General features: G+C 39.7%; 2 protein-coding genes across 2 annotated transcripts; both read right to left on the reverse strand.

The window, feature by feature from the left end:
* Window positions 1-1022: 1022 nt before the first annotated feature.
* Window positions 1023-10215, reverse strand: tmprss5 (transmembrane serine protease 5). Its single transcript, XM_041234877.1, has 13 exons — window positions 10059-10215; window positions 8281-8407; window positions 7940-8038; window positions 7332-7445; window positions 7013-7148; window positions 5128-5241; window positions 4848-4891; window positions 4380-4542; window positions 4023-4207; window positions 3633-3731; window positions 3142-3284; window positions 2125-2277; window positions 1023-1726 (listed from the first exon to the last, which is right to left on the reverse strand). The coding sequence occupies exons 1-13, from the start codon at window positions 10059-10061 to the stop codon at window positions 1718-1720; spliced, it is 1389 nt and encodes a 462-aa protein (XP_041090811.1). The 5' UTR covers window positions 10062-10215; the 3' UTR covers window positions 1023-1717.
* Window positions 10216-15870: 5655 nt separating this feature from the next.
* On the reverse strand, window positions 15871-22226 carry zw10 (zw10 kinetochore protein; the record flags this gene model as incomplete). Its single annotated transcript, XM_041234863.1, has 12 exons — window positions 15871-16136; window positions 16654-16856; window positions 17071-17202; window positions 17792-17922; window positions 18637-18806; window positions 19155-19226; window positions 19563-19801; window positions 19996-20151; window positions 20494-20687; window positions 21028-21222; window positions 21333-21482; window positions 22169-22226. Coding segments are annotated over 12 exons (1821 nt in total), but the record flags the coding sequence as incomplete, so codon positions are not given.
* Between the last annotated feature and the right edge of the window lie 3 nt (window positions 22227-22229).

Consider the following 22229-nt stretch of genomic DNA (forward strand, 5'->3'; position numbering starts at 1 on the left):
TGTGTGTTGACAGTGGTTGGCCTACACAGATACAGCAAACCATGGGCAAGGCATACTGCAGAACTGAAAGTAATCATATTAGTGCAGTTCAGGTGAGAAGTCCAAGGGTTAATGTAGAGGACTCAAGCAGACAACTTTATAATTGAAAGGATGATTCGCACTTGCTCTTCCTAGCTCGCCTGCTTTGAAGAATTTTCCAAAGCGTCCTTTGACCATTACTCCAATGAATCCTTCAGTTAGCTCCTGTTTTTTGGGGCTTTTTTTAATTAAGAATAAAAGCCTGTTTGTTTTAGAAAAAGCACAACCATACAGCTAAGTGATTGAACTCTCAAGCTGTTTGTTCCTTGGTTAATATGGGGGTTTCTTTTGAAAACATGCCCCGAAGTGTTTTCATAAAATCAGAACATAGCAATTATCAGCATTTTTCCTCCAAAGATGCTGCTTAAAATCTTATACTCCGTACCCTGCTGTGTTTAAAGACAGAATCCCTGCTGGTAAATAGAAGAGATTCTAGCCCCACCAGTCATTAGCTAATCTGTACTGCTGGAATTCTTTCATACTTGCTGGATGACTGTTTACATGTTCAGGGCCTGGACGCTTTATTAGGACCTCAGCCTAGTGTCATGTTGGGCCCCCGTTTGCCTTGATCACAGCCTTGATACGACATGCATATTGGTGCAATGGGTAAGGCAGATGATGAATGCAGCATTCAAGTTCATCCCAAACCTGCTCAATTGGATAGAGATGCAGGGGTTTTGGTGGTTGTGGAAGATAACCAGTCTCTGTTGTGCTCTTCAAGCCGTTCACTCACAATTCTGGCAAATGGAAAGGTTGACAGTGAAAGTAGCCATTACCATCAGGCTACAAGTGCAGAATTGTTGGGTGGACATAGAATGCAGGATTTGAAAACATAAAAGATAAAACTATACTGTTCCTGGATTCCAAAGCATGCGAACCAAACCGTTTTATATTAGAAGTAATTGATAAACAGGAAAATAAGTTGAAAAACTATATTGGAAAAGGTTTCAATTTTTGGGTTCCACTATCTTCTGGTAGCATAGATGAAACACATATACTGTACATACCTGTAACGCAAATACACAGTGAACCAGTCTCTCTTTGTGTACTTGTCATTAGAGAGAAAGAAAAAACAAAACCTACAGTTTCACATTTTGATTTCATTGCTGCTTCATAACAACATAGCCTGTGGTTGCATGCTGCCCACATATAACATTGTGAAAATATTGTAATATTGACAAAACAGCATATTAAATAACATGTAAACTTCTCAAAGGAAATCATACATCCTCTCCCTATAGAACAGTAGTGTACATACTGTATATATTATAAAATCAGTAACATTTTTATAAAAAACAGACATTTGCTGGATTCAAACCACTTTTCTCCTCCGCGGAAAAGGAAACAAAAGGTTTTGGCTTACAGATAAGTGTACATTCTAACGAAATACGTCAGACAAGTGTTTGTTAAAGTTTGAACATGTCTGTTTCTTCCTCATTAGCTTTGGCTTCGTCGCCATGGACCCCCTTATCATTGGGAGCCAGGGTTAGGTCTCAGACATGTGAACTGGTTCAAAGAGAAGATTAAACCTGAGACTAATCTCTGCTAATCTTTCACAGCACACACCTGTGTGACAGTCACCGCTCCTTGCCTCCCACCTCTTGAAGGTCCGATCATCTTTTCATCTGCTGCCAATCTTTCAATAATTCTAAACACAAAAAAGGTCATTGTCATTACATTGAGGAAACAGAAGCCACAGTGTAGTATGCGGTGTGTAGTTTTATAATTGTATCGTTATTATTAATGGCATTGTAATTCATTCTGTACATGCCCTGCAATTCTTTCCTGTGCACACAAGTCACTCTGAGAGGTTGCTCCAGTGTTGGCTTGCCTTTACTTGGCTCTGTTTAGTGCTGGCAGTCAGGTAAAGAGATATATAGAGAAGGATGATGAATACTCCGCTTTGGAGCAATATAGCTCTGACCAGTTAGAATGACTGCATTCATCATATGTAACAAATCAGTTAAAATAGCATTTTGAAGACGCTTATCAAACTCTGAATGTACAGTAGAAATAATTCAAGCAAATGTAATACTGATGAGATACCTCAATTGTTTGGTAAATCCAGTCCAGGAACTCTGCCACCTTGGTGTAGACCCCTGGATGGTTTGGTTCGGCACACCCAGTCCCCCAGCTCACCACACCCACTAAACGCCAGATATTTTCATCCTGGCACACCAGAGGTCCACCACTGTCTCCCTAAATAAAAACACAGAACAAAGATCGATGATGCATACATAACAAGGCAGCTGAAAATGTGCAAAATATCTCATCTTAAGGAGGATTGAGTGCTCTCGGCTCTCAAGATCTGCAACTCCCAGCAACCTGTGGAGCTTGCAACCGCTGTGTCTCCTGTGAGTAACATGATTATGCAATCAGAGATAAATGCTAAAGATCCAAGCACATGTTTATGTGAAAGCAACACTGAAATGCTGGTACCCAATAACACATGGTTCTATCTTAATCACTCATTTGAGACAAGCCGTATTATTATTATTATTATTATTATTATTATTATTATTATTATTATTATTATTATTAATTAATAATAATAATAACTATCATTTATTGCCTTAAAGTACATCTGTTATGGTTCAGATATTTTGGAGAGAGATTGTATTAGAGACAGATTTACATTATAGCGTACTAAAATTTGTAACAGATTTTTTCAACTAAGAGAAGCATGTATAAAGCTACAGACGAATATATGAGAATTGATATGGAAAATATTAACAGTTGCAGTAAGTGGTTTAAACCAGAAGACATGCATAGATGTGGAGAGAATACTGTAGTAGACAAAAATGTGAACAAAAAAACGACTTGTAGAATTAGAGCTGAGAATAGGTGGATATGATCGGTGTATGTCTGCTGCAGCAATTGTAAATCATTGCATAATACATACAAGATACATACAAGAATATAATAGTATATAATATAATATATAAGCAATAAAGTATTTAAAAAAAAACTACACATGTGCTATTTTTAAGATTCACAGTAATACTGTTAAGGCCGATGTATTGAAGATTATAACCACCACATTAAATCCTTGGATGCACTAACCTGACATGCATCTACCTTCCCTTCTGGGTATCCAGCACAAAGCATTCTCGGGGTGATTTCCCCTTCATACATGCAGGAACTGTTACATTTCTTGGTGCTGATCAAGGGAATTGCAGCTTCTTTCAGTGTGTCAGGAATATGGACTGCCATACAAGCAAGCAAATCAGAGAAAAATACATATTAATAATGCATTGAATTTCCCTAATCATGCTACAGCTCTTCAGCGTGCTTCATCAAAAATACTTGAACGCAATACACTTTTTTTATTTATTATAGTGCTCAGTTGTTTGACCCTAGTTTTTTCTCAAGTATGTTCCCTCCTTGCAGTAACAGAGCATGGTAACTGAAGGTGAGCGGATGTCCTTCTGCAAGTTAATTGTCACTTTACACCAGGGGCGTATTTCAGAAATATCAACGCTGGTTAGAAATTGAACTGCAATGCTGATATCCTTCAGTGATTTAAAAAAAAAAAAGTGTGTTCCTTTCATTACCATCATCTGGCGTTGTGTAGCCCCAGCCTGAGATCCAGCAACGAGTTCCTCCAGAGAAATCCTGATTATATCTTGGAAGACAGACAGGCCGAATGGTATCTAAAAAAATATATACTGTGACTGAGTAGGGGAAAGGAATGTAGTCCTTGTGTAAAATATGATACAGGACTACATCCCCCAAAATGCACTGGGTTGGAATTACATCTGGCTCTAGTGTCATGAGAGAAACTTGCCTGTAATCAAGCAGGGAGGTATTCTAACCAGTCTGAAACTGGCTACGCAGTGTCTGTCTGCCTGTGAGTGAAAGTTCTGTGTCCAGCCAGCCACCCTTAAAGAAAGATACTGTGCAATGTGTGTAACTTGTTTTAGAAACTCATCCAATCCACTCACCTGTGAAGTTCAAAGGTGATTTGAGCTTCACCAAGGCAATGTCGTTGTCGTGACTCCTGTGGTTGTACTGTTTGTTGTAAATAATTTTCTCCACAAGGTTGCCAGAACGTTCTGCCAATATACCAGAGCTCCGTGTAACTATACCAGCATAGACAAGCCAACTTGATACCTGCAGTACCCTATAACTACAAAAAAAAAAAGATAAATTACTTTCCTGGTACAGTAAAGCTTTTAATCTCACAATAGTCAGTGAAAGCTACAGTAGAAGTAGATTTCAGTTAATGTCTTTCTCATAGTTATGATCCGCGTTGAAATGTTAGCCTGAAGGATATGCTGCAGTCACTTTAATATACATACCTGTGCACACAGTGTGCTGCAGTAACTATCCACTGGCTGGTTATTATTGAGCCCCCACACATGTGTTTAGAGCTGTGGTGCAGAGCCACTTGCCAGGGCCATCTCCCCAGAGTGGCTTCAGTCCCTCCAATTATTCTGGGCAGCTTTGAACGGGTCCCGCACTCTTGAAAAACACCAAGAAACACACTGGAAGTCAGTGAAGGAGTAAGGGCTCAATCTGACCATCCTACTGCACACCTCGCCAGAATAAACCAATAATATTTTAAATCTACTGAAAAATAAATAGCAATGGGTATAGATTAGAGATGCAAGGATTAAGGGATGTATAGCTTTTTATTTGCCTTATTTCAACATTCACTTATTGACTAAGCTCCCTGATCTGGACACACCATGTGTATACTGCATATGTGCTTTTACTTGCATTTGAAGTCTTTTGTGGAGAACTGAACAGAATATGACTTGACTTACCGAAACATTTTAATGCTATCACTTTACCAGTAATGCAACTTCCCCTAAAAAATAAAATAAAAATACATGAAATAAATGAATAAATCAACGAGTTCCTATTGGTCGACCAGTATCAATGTCCAGCCTGATAACATCCATGTTTTGTTTTCTGATAACATTAAGTCTAGGTGACTGGTGTGTATAATCTTGTCCCGCTGCCATTGCCCAGTCTAATCATGCTTAGCTTGCAAGCCCAGTGATTGAAAAAATGAATAAATAGCACATACTAAAAACAAATTACCTGAACCGCCAAATGTTTTCCAACTGGTTTCTGTGTTCAGAGGTAATTTGAACGAATCCAGCTGTGTAATTGGGTCCGATGTCTGTCAGGTTGACTCCTTTGTGTTTTGAGAGCCTTTGAAAACGGAATTTAAAAAACATAATTTATCATTTTGGACAGGCACCTGTGTTTAAAAATTCTTGTGGGCCTTGCAATTAGCTGGAAGTGCTTTTACAAAAAGCAATTCTGTTTAGCAAAAAACACTTCTGAAAGCAGTTCCTTGAAACCGTGCATATGAAGAATTGCATTTTTCACAAGTGACTTCCGAAAAGTTGACCAAGATAATTGAATCAAAATCAGGATTGGGATTCAGGGTGATTAACATTAAGAAATGTTTATTTGTAGTAAAGTAGTTTGTTGTAATTCTATAAACATACCACTGATAGTGTACGTCCACAAAGGAACCCTTTAAAAGGGGAGTGGGAGTGAGAGAGAGACAGAGGGAGTGAGAGGCAGGTACTGTGAGGGAGTGAGAGGCACTGTGAGGGAGGGAGAGAGACAGGGGCTGTGAGGGAGGGAGAGAGACAGGGGCTGCGAGGGAGGGAGAGCGAGAGAGAGAGAGACAGGGACAGCAGGTGACATGCCAGCTGCAGGTGTCTAGGTTTTATTTACAAAAAAAACTAAATCCAGTGTGCTGCCACCGAGCTACCAGTACAGGTATTACCAGGAACCTGTCCTCTCAAACTGAACTAAAGATCCAGTTTGCAGCTAGACACATGGGAAACTGAACTCAACTCTTACTATACTTCACTTCTTATGACCACAGTCTACTCAAGCTGGATTAGAACCAAGAAACTAGCTCTCAGCTGCTGTTTTATACATATGGTCAAATGCTAATTGGCAATCAATTAGTCCATTAGTATCTGATTACATTAACAATTAGAATTGTTATCTCAACTAAATTCAAAACACCCTTTTCTCCATTCACGGGGTCTGAGCCCTGCCACAAACCCCCACACTGTACAATAGATAATCCCCAATAGCTGTCTGCTGTTATATTACTGAAAGAGCTAGAACTACGAAAGGAGGGATATGACATGATTTATGCAGTTAATGATTCCATTTCAACTGTTCTTTCGTCTAACCTTTCAGTGCCCAGGTGTATTTCACATCCATTGCAGAGCTATGGCAACCAATGCATGAAGTCACATAGAAGTGTCATGTTTCAATAGCTCAAAGTGGGGATTTAATATGGCTCTGTGCTGCGTGTGCAGTATTCCCGAATGGTGGCTGAAAAATGTTAATCTTAATTAAATACTGGAAGGCTGCCACTTTATGGACTGAGAAAGCCATCTGCCTTTGCTGTTGGGATGATACAATGAAGATTGACAGAGGTGCTTAACTACAGAATTGTTTGTGAATGTCTCTCAGGTTCCTGTATGCTAACCTGCATTCAAACGCATGTAGCATCGTGACAAGCAGCGGAATGCGATGCTAGGGCAATTACAAATGTAGGACACACACTAATTTAATCCCTCATCAGTCTCTTAAGCCAACTGATTGGAGCACTGCTTTTATGAGCCTTGGAAAGTTTGCTCTACAGGCTTCAAACAGTCACCCTTTTTTAGTTGTTTTGCTACTGAAGGATGCCCTTGTATGCATAAATCTTATTGAAAATAAATCATTCAAAGGAACAAGTCAAAGAGCAGCTTGGCACTGTATGGAAATAGCAGTTACTTCAACTAAAACATTAATCATATTATTTTTCCAAGACATGTAAGCACCCTTGTGGTTCCAGGTGGGCTCTCGCACACGCCATGTGTCATGCAGCTGGTAAACCAGAGTGTAATCATTAACCTGTCCTCCCCTGCAAAACTGTCCTCAGTGAATATAAGTAATACATCACCTTAGATGACCAAGCTGTTTGCAAATCGAGGTTCCGAGAGATGCGTTCCATCTCTCAAAGCACACAGGAAGCCAGGTTTTCCATTCCTCTCGTTGGATTTCCAGCAAAGAGTTTACCGAACTTATTCTGTAAAAAACTAAACCCAGTTCATTTAAAATTCAACCCCATCCTCAATTTAAACGTCTCCAGTCAATTTGGGTTATCATCAGAAATCTTGCATTACCCTTTGTTTTAAATACCATAGGAAGACATTCATTAACATCTACCATATCCATCATGCTCAAGTTTCACTCCTAGTTGTTCCTATGAGTTCACAGACCTTTCCTGGGATCAGTGATTGCAAAATCGTCAGACACATTGCACAACGACATCTCTTTGGTGTCTTCCAGTTCTGTTGGGCTCTGTGTGACAACTGGCTTCATAAGGAACTTCACTAACCCAAGAAACAGGAAAGGAAAGAAATCACATTGTAAAACAATGCAGGTCTTGACAGAGCCAGAACGTCTATATTTTCTGATAAGGCAGGTTTCACAGACTCGTATTGCCTGACATGCCAATCAGGGGCTTTGAAACCACAGTTTGTTTGTTTTTTGAGTGATTAGTGTAATGAATGGGATTAAAGTTAGCTGATGCTGTTTACAGTGCTTGAGTCGGGAGCTGAACTGTAGTCTCCAGCAAGTGTTCAAATGGTAGAACGGAAGCAATTCTCACTGCTAGGCAATGAGAGAGTGTGGCATTGCCAGATACCTTGAAGGGATGTTTATTTATGCAGAGGTGTGTTTAGTAAATGGTGTGCAGTGTGTACTCACACGATATATTGTATGTAAAGTTAAACACAGAAGAGAAAGAAATGAGTTTAGTTGCAGAGCACATGCATTAAAAGACAACAGACTCATCAACCGTAGATAATGTCTTTCCTTTTCTTACCTAGAAAACACACTCCCACCGCTAATCCACCAAGAAGCCCAATTGCACATACCACCGCCAACATTCTCATTCGCTTGCGGGCAGTGACTTTTGAAGAAGCTGCAAAACGTTTTAACAAACAATTTGGTCTTTAACGTGTGTCTCGTAATGTATCATCTCGCCTACATACAAATAAATAGAACAATGCATTATGCTCTGTGTATATTTGTGAGGCAGTAAGGCGGCTTTACACTGGATGAGAGTGAATTTGTATCTACGTTCCAAGGCAAGAAACCTCCACATGATCCTATCCGTATATATTTCTGTGTGATTCCATCTCTCTCTCTCTCAACAGAACTTACCTTCGACTGGAGATGGGTGTGATTCTGTCAGCCATGGTGGTGTTCCCTCAGGTTCTCTCGGCTCTCTGATGTTAGCCTCAGGTGAGTTCCTATGAGCTGTTTGCCCATCATTCACAGCCCCAGTAGTCTTCATTTTTAAAATGTAATAAAAAATTAAAAACCTAAGCATCTTGCTCTTAAAAACGAAGAACAAAATATTGCTCTGACATAAACTGGGCATTAACTGGAGGAGGTCACATTTTTAGATGACACAGTTTAAAACCGGAAAAGGTGTTACTCTTTTCTGCTCTTTTAGTCCAGGAGCTGTGATAAAAACTTCTTTGACTGCCAGCCTGGGAGCTCCTTATTCTGGAGTGTCTTTACCAGTGAGATGCTGTTTGAATACTGACAGTTAAAATTAGGCTCTGTCTTGTAGATATATATATATATTGTTCGTTTGTTTGTTTGTAAATATCTCTAGACAGGTGCAGCCATTTCCAGGGATAATAATACAAATATAATAAAAAAATAAAATAACAATTTGAAGAAGTTCGTATTATTCCTGCACACAAATCTACATAGCTAAACGCCACGGGTCACAGTGACCCGAAACATCTTATTTGTATACAGGACCTGTTCTAAAAAAAAATAAACATCTCAAAGGTTCTGTTTTCTGTGTATAACTTCATAAAATTTTATACAAGAAATGAAAAGAAAAATAGCATTTAAGCTAATTGGAAACTAGAGTCATGTCAAATAGACCCGAAACCTAATAGGAGGGTTAAGCCTTTGAATCGGAACAAATATGTCAGGCTTCTTGGTAAACTGATTTGTGCAAAAAAAAAAAATGGAACAGTTTCAGGAAATAGACAGATCTTTTGTACTCTAAATGTAACATTAGAACTACAAGCACACAAAGTAAAAACTTGCACTAATCTGCTTTTTGTTTTACAAATGTAAATCATTATAAGAAATGTCAGGAACAGAATATTAATTGCAAACAGAACCGACTGGCGACCTTGTACAGCGTCCAGCTCTGAACCCAAGCAGTTGTAAAAACCTAATTTACAATTGGAAGTACACTGGAGGCTACAATCCAATTTCAGTTGAACACTCTGAACTAGAAGCATGTCAAAGAAATCAATTACAAACGGTGATGTTTTTAAAACCTTTTCTGAAACCAGAGAACAGTATAATTGTGCTGATTGAAAAATCTTGACTTGACCAAATGGCTTTACTGATTTTTGTACTGTACAAAACAATCACTACAGAATCTACATGTCTGTAGGCACAGCATTGTGAAATAGCTGTAACAGTGGCCGAGATTGAGCAGTGCAAGACTCTTTTTGCTGTGTCCATACATGCCCGTTTAAAGGATAATACTGATCAGTTTCAAATGTAATTACAGTCTACAATCGCAATGCTGAACGGTGACATTTGAGAAACCACTTCTTAATGGAAGAAATGTGCATTTGAAATGAAACGTTAATAATAAATAATGACAACTTTAAATAGTAAACGTGGCAATTCTTTACTGCCGGTTTTATCAAATAACATTTGCCTCTTCTGTTCGGACAAATATCTCAATAAACTTGTGTTTGAAAAGTTCAACCATTGCAGAAAGCACCTGCCACACGTTTTTTCAACTGAACACAAAAATGAATTCCATGAATCTGGTAGATTGAAATGAAGTCTGTGGTGGAATATACTGTAAAACGTTTCTCAGCTCACAGTAATGCCTACAGTACTAACTTTCAAATAAAAATAAAACTACCCCACAGCCACCGTTAGTATCTTACCATGATTGTGTTGAGCCGGTTCAAACTGGGAAAGCACCACCTCCACTAGTGCGACTGTAATGGTCATTCGCAAGGCTCCATGGCACTGTGTGTTCAGTGCAGCAGGATCGCTTCACATTTAACAGAATGCAACGTTGGATTTTTGTTTCACAAAAAGATAATGAGGTCAGCAGCAGCAAAATGAAAGGACCTGTTGTTTAGCTGGAGAGGTCACAGGGGCCTGCTGGTGTAGTTGAATCAGTTCTATAAGGGACTCCAAAGATACCCTTCATGCTACAGATGGGAAACAGGTTGCCTGGCAACAGGCTTACCTGTGCCAACAAATGGCCCGCCTTGTACTAAAACCTGAACCATTTTTTCTATTCGCACTGACAAATGCTGTTTCTGTAGGCAAAGGTCATGATTACAAATTGTTGAAAAGTTTCGCATCACACCAGCCACAGTAATTACATATGAAAGGAATTATCTGAACTCAAAGGGCTAAATAAACATGTTCAAGGGTCCCGCGATGAAAGATGAGACGAAAGAAACAGTCAAGGTTTTCTTTTTAACACAAGTTCAAAGTAAATTGAAAGGCATGTGATTGAGGGTTTGCATGGCACAGGTTTGTGGAATTGGCTGGGCAGCTTCAAATGTTGAATTTTAGTTTTTTTTTATTTTTAACAAAATTCTTGTTCTTTGGCAGGAATAAGACATCTGGCTGGTAGGTGATAAAAAGGAAGTAAAGAATGTAATGGATGGACTGAGTGAACAATATACTTGAGTTTGTAGCAAAATAAAAATATTGTCCAGAACTACAGTAGCAATCTAATAAAAAAAATAAATAAATAACTTGTTCACAGAGGACTTGACACAGATGAAGACTGAAGCCATTTAGCAGAACTACTGTACCATATACTGTAATAATAGCAGCTATCTTTATGATTTCAATACTAAATGAACAGGCAGAGTGCCAGATTAGCCCAGGTGGGATTATATTAAACCATCCTTCCTTCTAGTTCTGGAGTGCAGTGTTCAGTATTGTGAGGTATAAATGAAGTCGTGTCTCTAACCTTAAGTGTCATCATTTCAAACAGTTTGAGCAATATATTATAGTAGCTATGTGCAATGGAAGAATTCAGCTGAATGTAAATGAAGTCAATTAATAAGCAATCATCATGCGGGCAAATGTCTTCAAAGTTTGCCTCATTTCTAGCGTTATCTACAAAGAGTTTGTGAGAAATGAACAGATGAGAGATAGAATCTCTCCAACTTCAATTTACCAGCAGGGATTTTCCTTTAAACACAGCAGGGCATATATAAAAAAAAAAAAAAAAAAAAAAAAAAATAAGAAAGTTTTGTTTTCAAAGTTCACTTTATATATTTTTTTAAACTTTGTGAAAAAATAAGCTTGGGGAGCTAGTCAGAGCTTAGCTGCTTTTTAGCCTCCCAAATAAACAATAATTATTTTTGTCAGTCAATCCACAAAATATGTTTCTCTAGTCTATATGTCTGATTCAGGGTAACGCTTTGAAATGCATGTTCCTGCGCTTTAAGGTAGTGACATCATCACCATTATAGATTTGTGTTTTTGTTTTTTTGTTTAATTGCGTATGTGCCACACTATTGATCGATTATATATTAATTTTAGTCTTCTTCCTTATTACTTCGTGGGTTGGCCACACAACAGATTTTATTTATTAATCCATACTCAGTAAATATACCCTTGAACATGGTGTTATGCTGAGTTAAAGGGGGTGAAAGACAAGAAAAAAAAAAAACGCGTTCCTATAAAATGCAAGGGTCATTTTAGCCCAGCGCATCAGCACCATAATACAAAGTGGTGAAATAGCGCCATCTTGTGGAACATGGGGAGCTGTACACTTAAGAAATTACAGAAAATAAACCGTACTGACTGGTCTGTAAGGAAGCGTCCATTATTAATCATCCGTCATCACGTTTCCCCCCAGCTTTGATTACATAATAGTGAATCGATGCATTTAGAGCCCAGTTTGAAGTCTCCCGTTGCGGAGGTGACAATGGATTCAGGAATGAGGCTGCCAATTGCACCATTACCGGTCTGATAGGTAAGTGGAAACTGAACCAAACATCTGCATACAAATAACCGTCCAGGACTGGGTATTCCGCTCTGGAGTGTCCCCTTGCATAATGAGCTTCACTGTAACTTTGCAAAGACTTGTGGTGTTGTGAACAAACAAGAAATTGCTTCTGCAGAATACATATTTTAAATGTAAACTGTAACAATTACCTTGGCACAGCCTCTTTCAAAGATTGCAACAGCTTAAAAAAAAAATTAAAAAAAATTAAAATCTTATCAGACAACCTACTGATCTGGAGGGTACTTAACTAGTGCTAAATTGAAACAAGGATGAACCTTCCCTGGCCTCAAATGAAAATGAACCATTTCTTTGAAAATAAAGGAAGGAATCAGCAGGCTCTGAACCCAGTGCCCCAAAAAACACAGCACAGTGTACTGCTGAATTATCCACTGTGTCCCCTCGCGTTCTGCTCCTGTTACATGAACAGTCAATGACCCAAAATTAGCAACACAACGGCTTTGTCCTGTATTCAAATTGGGTAAAACAAGTAAAAAGCTTAGTGCTAACTTTCTTACTCTATTCTCCATTTCACCCACAGGACCCTGTGGCAGTGGACAAATACCACTTTAGAGGTGATATTATGCAGTCTTTTGGCTGGCTCAATTGGTAGTGTTGGATTTTGATTCCCAGAGTAGTTAGTTCAAGTCCCATACAAGGCACAAGTGTTGATCTCTTATTTTCAAAAATGTTGCTGAATTTGACTTTGAATCCAGCTTGTCACAAATTCAACTGTTGAGAATAACAATTTATTTACAAAGAATGTGACATTTCCTATATAGACAATGATGTTTTTCTGTGGAATTGAGATGGTGCAGTGGGCTAAGGTGCTAGTATGTTGTGTTTCTCTTTGGGGGACTGGGTTCAAATCCTGGCATTTTCTTCTTCTGTTTTCAAAGACTTGGTTAATTTCCTTTAAATTCAATGAAACAGCATAGTGTTCTATGGAAGTGAGATGGCACAGTGGGCTAATGTACTAGTATATCATGCTTATTCCCTTTGAAGGACTGGGTTCAAGTCCTGGCATGTTCTCCCTTTATTTTCAAAGACTTGGTTAATTTCCTTGAAATTCAATGAAACAGCACATTGTTCTATGGAAGTGAGGTGGCACAGTGGGCTAATGTGCTAGTATACCATGGTTCTTCTCTTTGGGGGACTGGGTTCAAATCCTGGCAATTTCTCTCTTTATTTTCAAAGGCTTGGTTAATTTAGCTTATAGGTCAGTTTGAAAGAGGGGTTTCCTGTGGGAGCTGGTGGTGCAGGGGGCTAATCCCCTGGTCTTCTCTCCCTGAAGACGGTGGTTCAAATCTGGGTCCTGGAGGTGAGTTCCTGAAGGTAAGTAATGATGTTGATTGTGTTTCCACAGGTGGTGATGGAGATGATGATGATGGTGGAGGAGGAGATGAAGACCTGCCATGTGGAGGAAGGTAGATAGGAGAAGATAGAAATGGGGGGGGTCTGGCCCCCCCCAGTGGGAAAGAGAGTGGAAAGTGGGGTTGTTGCTTCTTGAGTTGAGCAAAACAACTTTTTCTGAAGTTGTGCCATCATTCTTACTGTTACTTGAGAATCTTACTGTGCTTTACTTAGTCTTAAATAAAACAACAACAATTTAGTATTTGGATTCTCAAAACAGTAAGAATGATGGCACAACTTCAGAAAAAGTTGTTTTGCTCAACTCAAGAAGCAACAACCCCACTTTCCACTCTCTTTCCCACTGGGGGGGGCCAGACCCCCCCCCCATTTCTATCTTCTCCTATCTACCTTCCTCCACATGGCAGGTCTTCATCTCCTCCTCCACCATCATCATCATCTCCATCACCACCTGTGGAAACACAATCAACATCATTACTTACCTTCAGGAACTCACCTCCAGGACCCAGATTTGAACCACCGTCTTCAGGGAGAGAAGGCCAGGGGATTAGCCCCCTGCACCACCAGCTCCCACAGGAAACCCCTCTTTCAAACTGACCTATAAGCTAAATTAACCAAGCCTTTGAAAATAAAGAGAGAAATTGCCAGGATTTGAACCCAGTCCCCCAAAGAGAAGAACCATGGTATACTAGCGCATTAGCCCACTGTGCCACCTCACTTCCATAGAACAATGTGCTGTTTCATTGAATTTCAAGGAAATTAACCAAGTCTTTGAAAATAAAGGAAAGCATCAACATGATTTCAACACAGTCCACATAGACAAACAGCACCGCAGGCTAGGGTATTAGCCCACTGTGCCATCACACTTCCAGAGAAGCTTGCTTTATCATTGTCTATATAGGAAATGATCCATTTTTTTAAAATAAAGGAAGGAATCAGCAGGATTTGAACCCAATCCACCAAGACCAGCACAGCCTGCTAGTGAATTAGCCAACCGCACCATCTCACTTCATCACTAGAGCTGGCTTTTTCAGTCTATATATGAAGTAAGTCAGTGCTTGCAAAATAAAATGGTAATTCATAGTTCTCCAGTTTCATTTGTGACTTGAACTGGATTCAAGGTCAAACCTTAGAGGCCTATAGGGTAAATTAAACAATACTTTGTTAAATTCTGTATTAACACAGGGTCCTGCAGGAGGAGCATCTTTTTTGGACAAGAATTTTATTTTTCTCCCCCGCCAAAAAAATAGTCCTTCCTATTCAATGATTTTTTTTTTTTTTTTTTTTTATAAAAGGGAGCCCATGCCCATGAGCAACACCTTTATAGAGAAGCGGATAATGAATACTGTGGAGATTCAGGGTTAAAGAATGCATCAAGAAAAATATTGCAACAAATTACAGTAAAGTTAGAAACAACTAAAGTAACTTCAACAGAAAGTTAGAAAGAAAATTAAGTTAGCGAAACACATATTAAGACATTAAGCACGAGGCCCTTAGAGAACAAATGAAGACAGTTAGAAGGGAACAATTACAGACAGACAGCGAATTAGAAAGAAACAATTAGAAAATCAGTTAAGAGTTAGAACTGAAATAATGAGATGATCATACCAATACAGGAGGCACTGAAAAAGGGTTAACATTAAACTCATCAAGGATCAACAGAAACCAGGAGCCATAAATATCTGAACAACCTAATAAATCTTCCATAGAGGACACAGAAATAGTGAGAGAGAGAGAAACTAAAATTTCAGTAAGAACGTACCAAATAACAATCATGTAATCAAGGTTAATATTCTTACCAAATAAAATAAAAATTAATAAACCTATTTGGAAAGACCTATGCATTCTTCACAACTCATAAATAATGAAGATGATAGTTCCTGAAGCAAGAATGGTAGTTTTACAAGAGATTAGCAAATATTTTAGTTATTTAGGATAGCAGATCATTTTATAGGACGTGATAAATACCAGCAATAGCAAATATAAAGTATGTAAATATACTTAAGTTTTATGTAAAGAACGAGAAGGAAAAATACAGTAGTTAAGAAAGTGTCATGCAAGAACGGCAAGTTCATTTGTTATATTTTCCAAAAATGTAATGAAATAAAACAATTAAACATGTCTACTGGTGCTAGAATGTAATGTTGTTGGTGCTATAAGAGGTCACCTAGAGGCTAGCGCTATATGAGATACCCTAGAATCCAGCACCAGGTGCCAAATTTGCACCCCTGCATTAGGTGAAATGAAATCAGCCATTAGTGTTCATTTATTGCTTTATTTACAAGTTTGTCGAAAAAAAAAATGCTGTAGTTTCCCACTAAAAAAGGAATGACTCTGATAACTTGTAGAAGACTAAGTCCAGGGTTTTATTGAATTAGGTACATTTTCTTATATAACAAAAATAAGCCCATTGCAAGAATAGTGTTGCTAAAGTACAGAAAAGCTATTTACATAAACAGCAGGACCCCGCGAGTGGAGAGCTGCGAGAGGCTATTTGATTTTGGACAGTGCTACGGCTCGCCGGTCCGTGTTCTGGAACAAGGCTCGGATCAGGCTCTTCACCTCATTGGTGGAGAATTCGACAGCGAGAGGCCCCTTCCCATCAGCCCACCTGAGAGAGGAAACAGACCAGCACCCAACAATTACATTGGACTTCCTTAAAACAATGTATGAATCCCTCTCATTACAAGGCGCAGAGTAAAATAATTCACAATAGAGATCCTGAAATTGAGGGACTGAAAAAGCATGGCCCTTATGGTAATCTGGTCTAGATCAAGTTTGCGCATGTATGTATTACACTTCTGCATCTTATAGTAATGCAATTTCTTTTGGCGGAAGGGGGGGGGGGGGGGGGGGGGGGGGGTAACACAAACTTCTTACAGTAGCAAAATGGCACGGGTATGGTATTGCGATGGATTACCAGTGCGTTTTGGTTTATACTATTTTGAGAACATAAAAGTCAAAAAGAGCAAAACAGTCTAACAGTGGCTCCAACCGTTGTAGCTGCCCTTGTGCTACCGCTCGTACAGAAACATTGTCATTAGTATTTTGCATTTGATTTGGCGCAGTTAAGGAACTGGTTTGTTTTCACTCATAGGAGGTGCAGGTTCAAAGAGGATTCAAATTACCTGTCCACAATCTCCTGCAGACTGGCCTGTAAGACTATCATGAGCTCCTTGAAAGTCATCCATTTCTGAACGTACACATGAACAACCTCCTGATATCTCTTGTTCTTGCTTTCCTCAGGCAGTGGTGTAAACACCTGGGGTCCTTCCTCTGTGATGGTCCTGCAAAGGGAATAAAGTCGGTCTCCATCTTCGGTAGAGATGTCCTAGAAAACAGAGAGAGGACGGCAAAAACAGAACCTTGTTAAATGACTACAGCTGTAAGCTTTTCTTTTGCTCTATCCTTGACCTATAGAATCAACGGTTTAATCATGGGGGAAACTCTAAGGAAAGTGAGGAAACTGAGTTGAGGAAACCTCTAGAGTGGTTAACTCTGCGCCACATGCTTTATGTCTTGCTTTATCTCACTAATCCACAAACCTCCAGCATGGTGATTTTGTTAATGACCTCTGCAATAGCGGTGTTCAGCAGCGTCCCCATCGCTTTGCAGTAAATGTTGACAGGAAGGACGTCTTGCCAAACTTTACCCAGCCTCTTCAATTGGTGAATCACCTGCAAGAGAACACGTCAGGGATCAGGAAACAAGGTGGAAGCTGCAGGTGGCTTCATTTAAAGAGAAGGGCGATGGTCCACAAGCCCTCAATGGAATAAAGTCTAGAGAGAGGAGCCCAGGCACACCTTCAGGGTGAGGAAGACGACAATTCATTCTACTTACGCTCCTTTACCAACAACTTCCCTTTTTTTTGTATATCTTATATGTACTGCTGTATAGGAATCTGGCTTGTTCTCAAATCACTGTAACATTGATTAATACTATCTTTTACTTCAAACATATTAAAGTAAACATAACATTATGAAATAAATATGGCTTGGGTAGAACTTATATATAGAAAAAAAAAAAGTTGCTTTGGGAATGACATGCTCTGTTTCAAGATCATTAAATAAAAAGAGACACATCAAGATTAATAGCTCAACATAATGTAATGTATAAATTACCACAAGCATCCGTCTCCACTCCTCCCATAATTATATGAGAAGCAAAGTGTCAGTGGTGTGATTACTGTCCTAAAGCTGTGGTAGCTCCCAATTCTTTCTTTGTTTTTGGGGGTTTTTTTTAAGCATCTTCTGCTTCATTGCTCACCTGGCGGACAGCTTTGCTGGCAGCTGAGTAATTGCTCTCATCGTCCAGGTTTGAAAAATTCCTTGCAGTTGACAATCTCTCCAGCAGCTCAGCTTTCTGAGACCGCATCTGTGCCAAGAAGCACTCCGTCCCTGGACAAACGAAACCAGATGATAGGTGGAGAACACGCATCATCAAATCGGACAGTACGGATTGACTTTTCATTACAGCTTCTAGAGTCATGCAGCTGTCAGTGTAGTACTGGGTATGCACCTTATTAACACCTGTAATGGAGTTCTGAGAATTAATCGAGCGCTACAGACTCCTCAGTTAATCTTTTCTTACAGCAAATCAATGCTGTATGGATCATCGGCCAAAGGACATACCTAGCTTCGAGAGAAATAAAAAGAGCAAAGAGCTCGGGCAATACCGAAAAACTAAATGTGAAATATATACATATTTTAGAAGCTGATCATTTCTGCCCAATCGATTCAGTCTTGTAAACAACGTGGCAGGGAAACAGATTGGGTGAAATGAACAGAGATTTGGAAGAAGTTTGCATCCACTTTATTGTCATAGTGACTGATAAAATGTTACATTCACAGCCATGTCAGGGGATGTATTCACATTACCAACATGCTCATTCTTTTTTGACACGCTGATGCAGTTTTCCACAGAGATGCTAGGACTCAAAATACAGCATAAAGCTAATTACCAAATATACTTACGTACTCTACACAACTCACTAGGCAATACTGCAGTTTAATAATTAAAGTCAAATTGAAACCAATTATAGCAAACTGCAATCATCACCGTTCATGTACTGCAGACTGAGAATGTTCTTTAAAGAAAGCATGGCTAGTTACCGAGTCTCCTGAAGCCTGGCACCAGGTCTACGAAGGTAGCAGCCCCATCGCACAGGGGCTGGGGGAGGTGGTGTCTGAACTGGTGGCCCAGAGTCAGCAGGTGGTGTCCGATGAACATGCAGTTGTTGTGATGAATGGCAGCCAGCTGGGGCAGCTTCAGCAGGTTTTCTCTACGGGAAAACAAATTGAGACGGAGATGCAACTGGATTCCCTGGAAGCAAGGCCGCCTGCATCACTTTACAGGTTTTTATGACTTTGGATATACAGAGAAAACGTTCCCAAACTGGTAAGTGAGAAGATCGCCGGTGGTCACTATTCCAAAAACTAGGCCAAGGCATCTACAAATTCCCACAACCCCGAAACCGCCGTTTCCCACAATCGCCGTTTCTTTTTGACGGGTAAAGAAAAGTCTTTATTTTTTAAATAATTCTACTAGTGTGTTGACAAGCACACCATAAGAATGAGGCTCCAGTTTGTTTCAACAGGTTTTCCAAAACAGAACACAAACTGTTACTTACTTGTGGTAGGTCGGCACAACATCGTAGAACAACTGGAAAATGTTTCGAACTGTGTAGAAAAGTTGGACCGCACTACAATTTAAAAAAGATAAATATCATAATTATGAACAGTAAAGTGGTATTTTTTGTGTCCCCCAACATTGTACCCAACAGCTGTACCCATTAAAATAAAAAGGTGCTTAGAAAAAGGACTACAGGAGCCCTGGGTCTTTCAATACAGCTTTTTACTTTAATAATAGATTTGACTGGAACATTGTACAGTTTTTATATTGGATCAACCATATCTGTGGTTGTGCCAGATTACCCCTAAAAATAGAAAATGTCTCCAGTCCAAGGTTATTCACCAGTGCTGTGGATGCTCCCCTCCAGCAGGGAGAAGTGATTCACCACAACGCACTGGCTGCTTACCACTGGTGGGTGCTGACGACAGCCTCAGAAAGGGTCTGGTAGGCCAATTCCATGAGTTTCTGCACTGAGTCACTGATGCGGCAGACAGGCAGGGAGAAGGTGTGCTGGTCCAGCTGCCGTTCGTTCTCCAGATTCCTCATCTCATTATGAAGAGTCTTTGAAGCTTTCTCCATTTTCACCTTGTCCCCAGTACCGGGATTGGGCAGTTTGGGTATAATGACTTTGGACTCTGGAGAAATCTAATGAAGGCAGAGAATAAAACGCTTTGGACTGTGTTGTTAAGGATGATACGCGGTAACAGGGCAATGGAGAACCTACCTGAGGTCATTGTTTTGCTGAAGCAGTCTGCGTAATTTTAAGCAGCGGAGGAAACTGCTGATGAAAACAGGTGCAAGAAAGACATGTCATAAAAAAAAAAGATCCACAAACCAACCTTCACAGTGTTGTGGATTTCTGAGGTCATCAGATTCCGGGCTGCCACAATCACATCCTGGCATTTCTTGCTGGCAAAGTGGGAATTGACATTCCTGGCATACTTCAGCAGGTCGGTGCTGTCGCCCTTTAGAAAATGCATTTCCTTCAGCGTTTTCTGTTTAACGAGTCAAAGAAAATAAACCATTTTTTTGTTTATTTACATATGTATTTGTACGTGCATACGTGATTGCGACTAAAATATATATAATATATATATATATATATATATATATATATATATATATATATATATATATATATATATATATATATATATATAGACTGATTAAAAGTTCAAAGATTGCCTGGTGATAGAATTCTTGGTAATCGCCCAGAAGCCTTTGCAAGCAAAAAGCGAGGTAGCTTTGAAGGACAAATGCTAAAACAGTATCTTAAAACGACAACGAACGCCATTTTATACATTGCAGATTATTTTAACTGTAGCTGTGTTAAAAACAGAGGACTTCAATCCAGTATATCCCACCTCTTCGTACTGTTCCAGCTGGTTGCTGTTTGCTGGTATGGAGTACACCAAACACTCTCTTATGATGCAGTCTGACATTTCTTCCCATATCAGATCACCCAGCACCTCAGACAGGGTAACACTTAACTCTTTGCCACTTCTTTCTACCGGCTCACTAAGAGGAACATCTGAAGAAAAACGATGATCAACGGAATTAAAACTGGATGGTTATAGGAAACAATGTAAAAAATGTTTTTAACTTACAATAACCCTCCCCCATAAAGCTGGTTTACTCTGGCATTAGTCTACCCAATTGTTAGGCGGTTTCTATTATAAGAAACCAAGTCAAATAGACAAATGTTTCAGTCAAATGCTGACCTGATCTAGTTTCACCTAATATTTTCATTGGGCCTTTTTTTAAGTTGGATTTTGCAAAACACATTGTACTGCTTCTTTCTACAGCGGTTTCGTGAATATCAAGATATTTTTCCATCCACGCCACTGTGTGCAGAGTTGCCTGTTACCTACCAAACAGGTGCTTGTGGAGCTGCTCCAGCACAGTGTTTAGTTTGAGGTAAACTGTGGAAGGAGGGGGGTGCTCCAGCTTGGTGTCCATGCAGTGAAAGCTCAGGACCACACTCTGTCCAGCCTGCTCGTTCACCACAGGGTGGAGGGAAGGAAACATGATCAAGGGCTTCAGAACGTACTTCAGGAGCACTTTACCTACAAAGGAAGAGCAGTGTTTATTAGCTTGTATTTGTATGCCGTCTTCCACAGTAAACAGGGTGGGTTCCCCTCCCTCCCCACTGTTGCATTCAAAAGCAGGTTCTTACTGAAAAACTTGATCTTGGTGTTGAGTTCCCCAAGGATGGAGAGAGCCTGCAAGACACTGGGCAATAGTGGCCCTGTGCTGATACCTTCCTTCGAAGTAGCAGAGCACAAGTGCAGCTCAGTCTTGAGGGCAGACTCCAGGCCGTCAGTTTCTGCATTAGAAAATACAAAAAAAGAAGACAGATATTGCATTAGTTACTGAGGACGGAATACAGTTCTGATTACATTTCAACTGTCACACACACACCTCCCACAAGGGGGTGTAATATCGCTTTACTTACAATAAAACAGTGAGATAAAACCAAGGGCATTTTGGGTATCTTATGGAAAAGACTCTCTCTTGTAGTTGATACAAACCAAAAACCCAGAAGCAAAGCTAAAGCTGCACTTTCTGCTATTTGCAAGGCCTTAAAAATACTGATGGCGCAATCTGCAAACTACTTTCGTAATCCATTATCACATCCACATTTAAATCCACAATAAAATCACTGATGTGGCTTGTCCAATGAGAATCCAGGAGCCGAAATATAAGCGCATAACTACATAATCAATGTTTTAATGTAAACTGGCAACGGGAGGCTTCAAACTGGGCTCTAATTTGATGCACCGATTCACCAATATGTAATTGAAGCTTGGGAAATTTAAGGACAAACGATCAATAAATAGACGCATCAATTCATTGTTGCAGCTCTACAAAATACACATTTTTGTGTAACAAGTTCACATAGTAGGTGGAAACGCAAGACACGGCCAGTGTAAGTAGAGGTAGGGAAGTATGGGTTAGGGTTAGCTTGGAATACTATAAACATTCATCTTCAAGCTGGTTCAGGGCTCTCACCCTTGGAAGGAGGCAGCTTCCAGACAGCCAGTTTCTTCCACTCCTCTCCAAGGTGGAACAG

The sequence above is a fragment of the Polyodon spathula genome, chromosome 36 (genome assembly GCF_017654505.1).
Source record: "Polyodon spathula isolate WHYD16114869_AA chromosome 36, ASM1765450v1, whole genome shotgun sequence".
Classification (NCBI taxonomy): Eukaryota; Metazoa; Chordata; class Actinopteri; order Acipenseriformes; family Polyodontidae; genus Polyodon; species Polyodon spathula.

Bases quoted from the DNA above. Each gene is read 5' to 3' on its own strand.
- tmprss5 (XM_041234877.1), bottom strand. The intron at 7,446-7,939 runs GTAAGAAAAGGA...TTCTTGGGTTAG, and splicing joins GGTGGGAGTGTGTTTTCTAG to TGAAGTTCCTTATGAAGCCA. The intron at 4,543-4,847 runs GTAAGTCAAGTC...GTGTTTTTCAAG, and splicing joins GATAGCATTAAAATGTTTCG to AGTGCGGGACCCGTTCAAAG.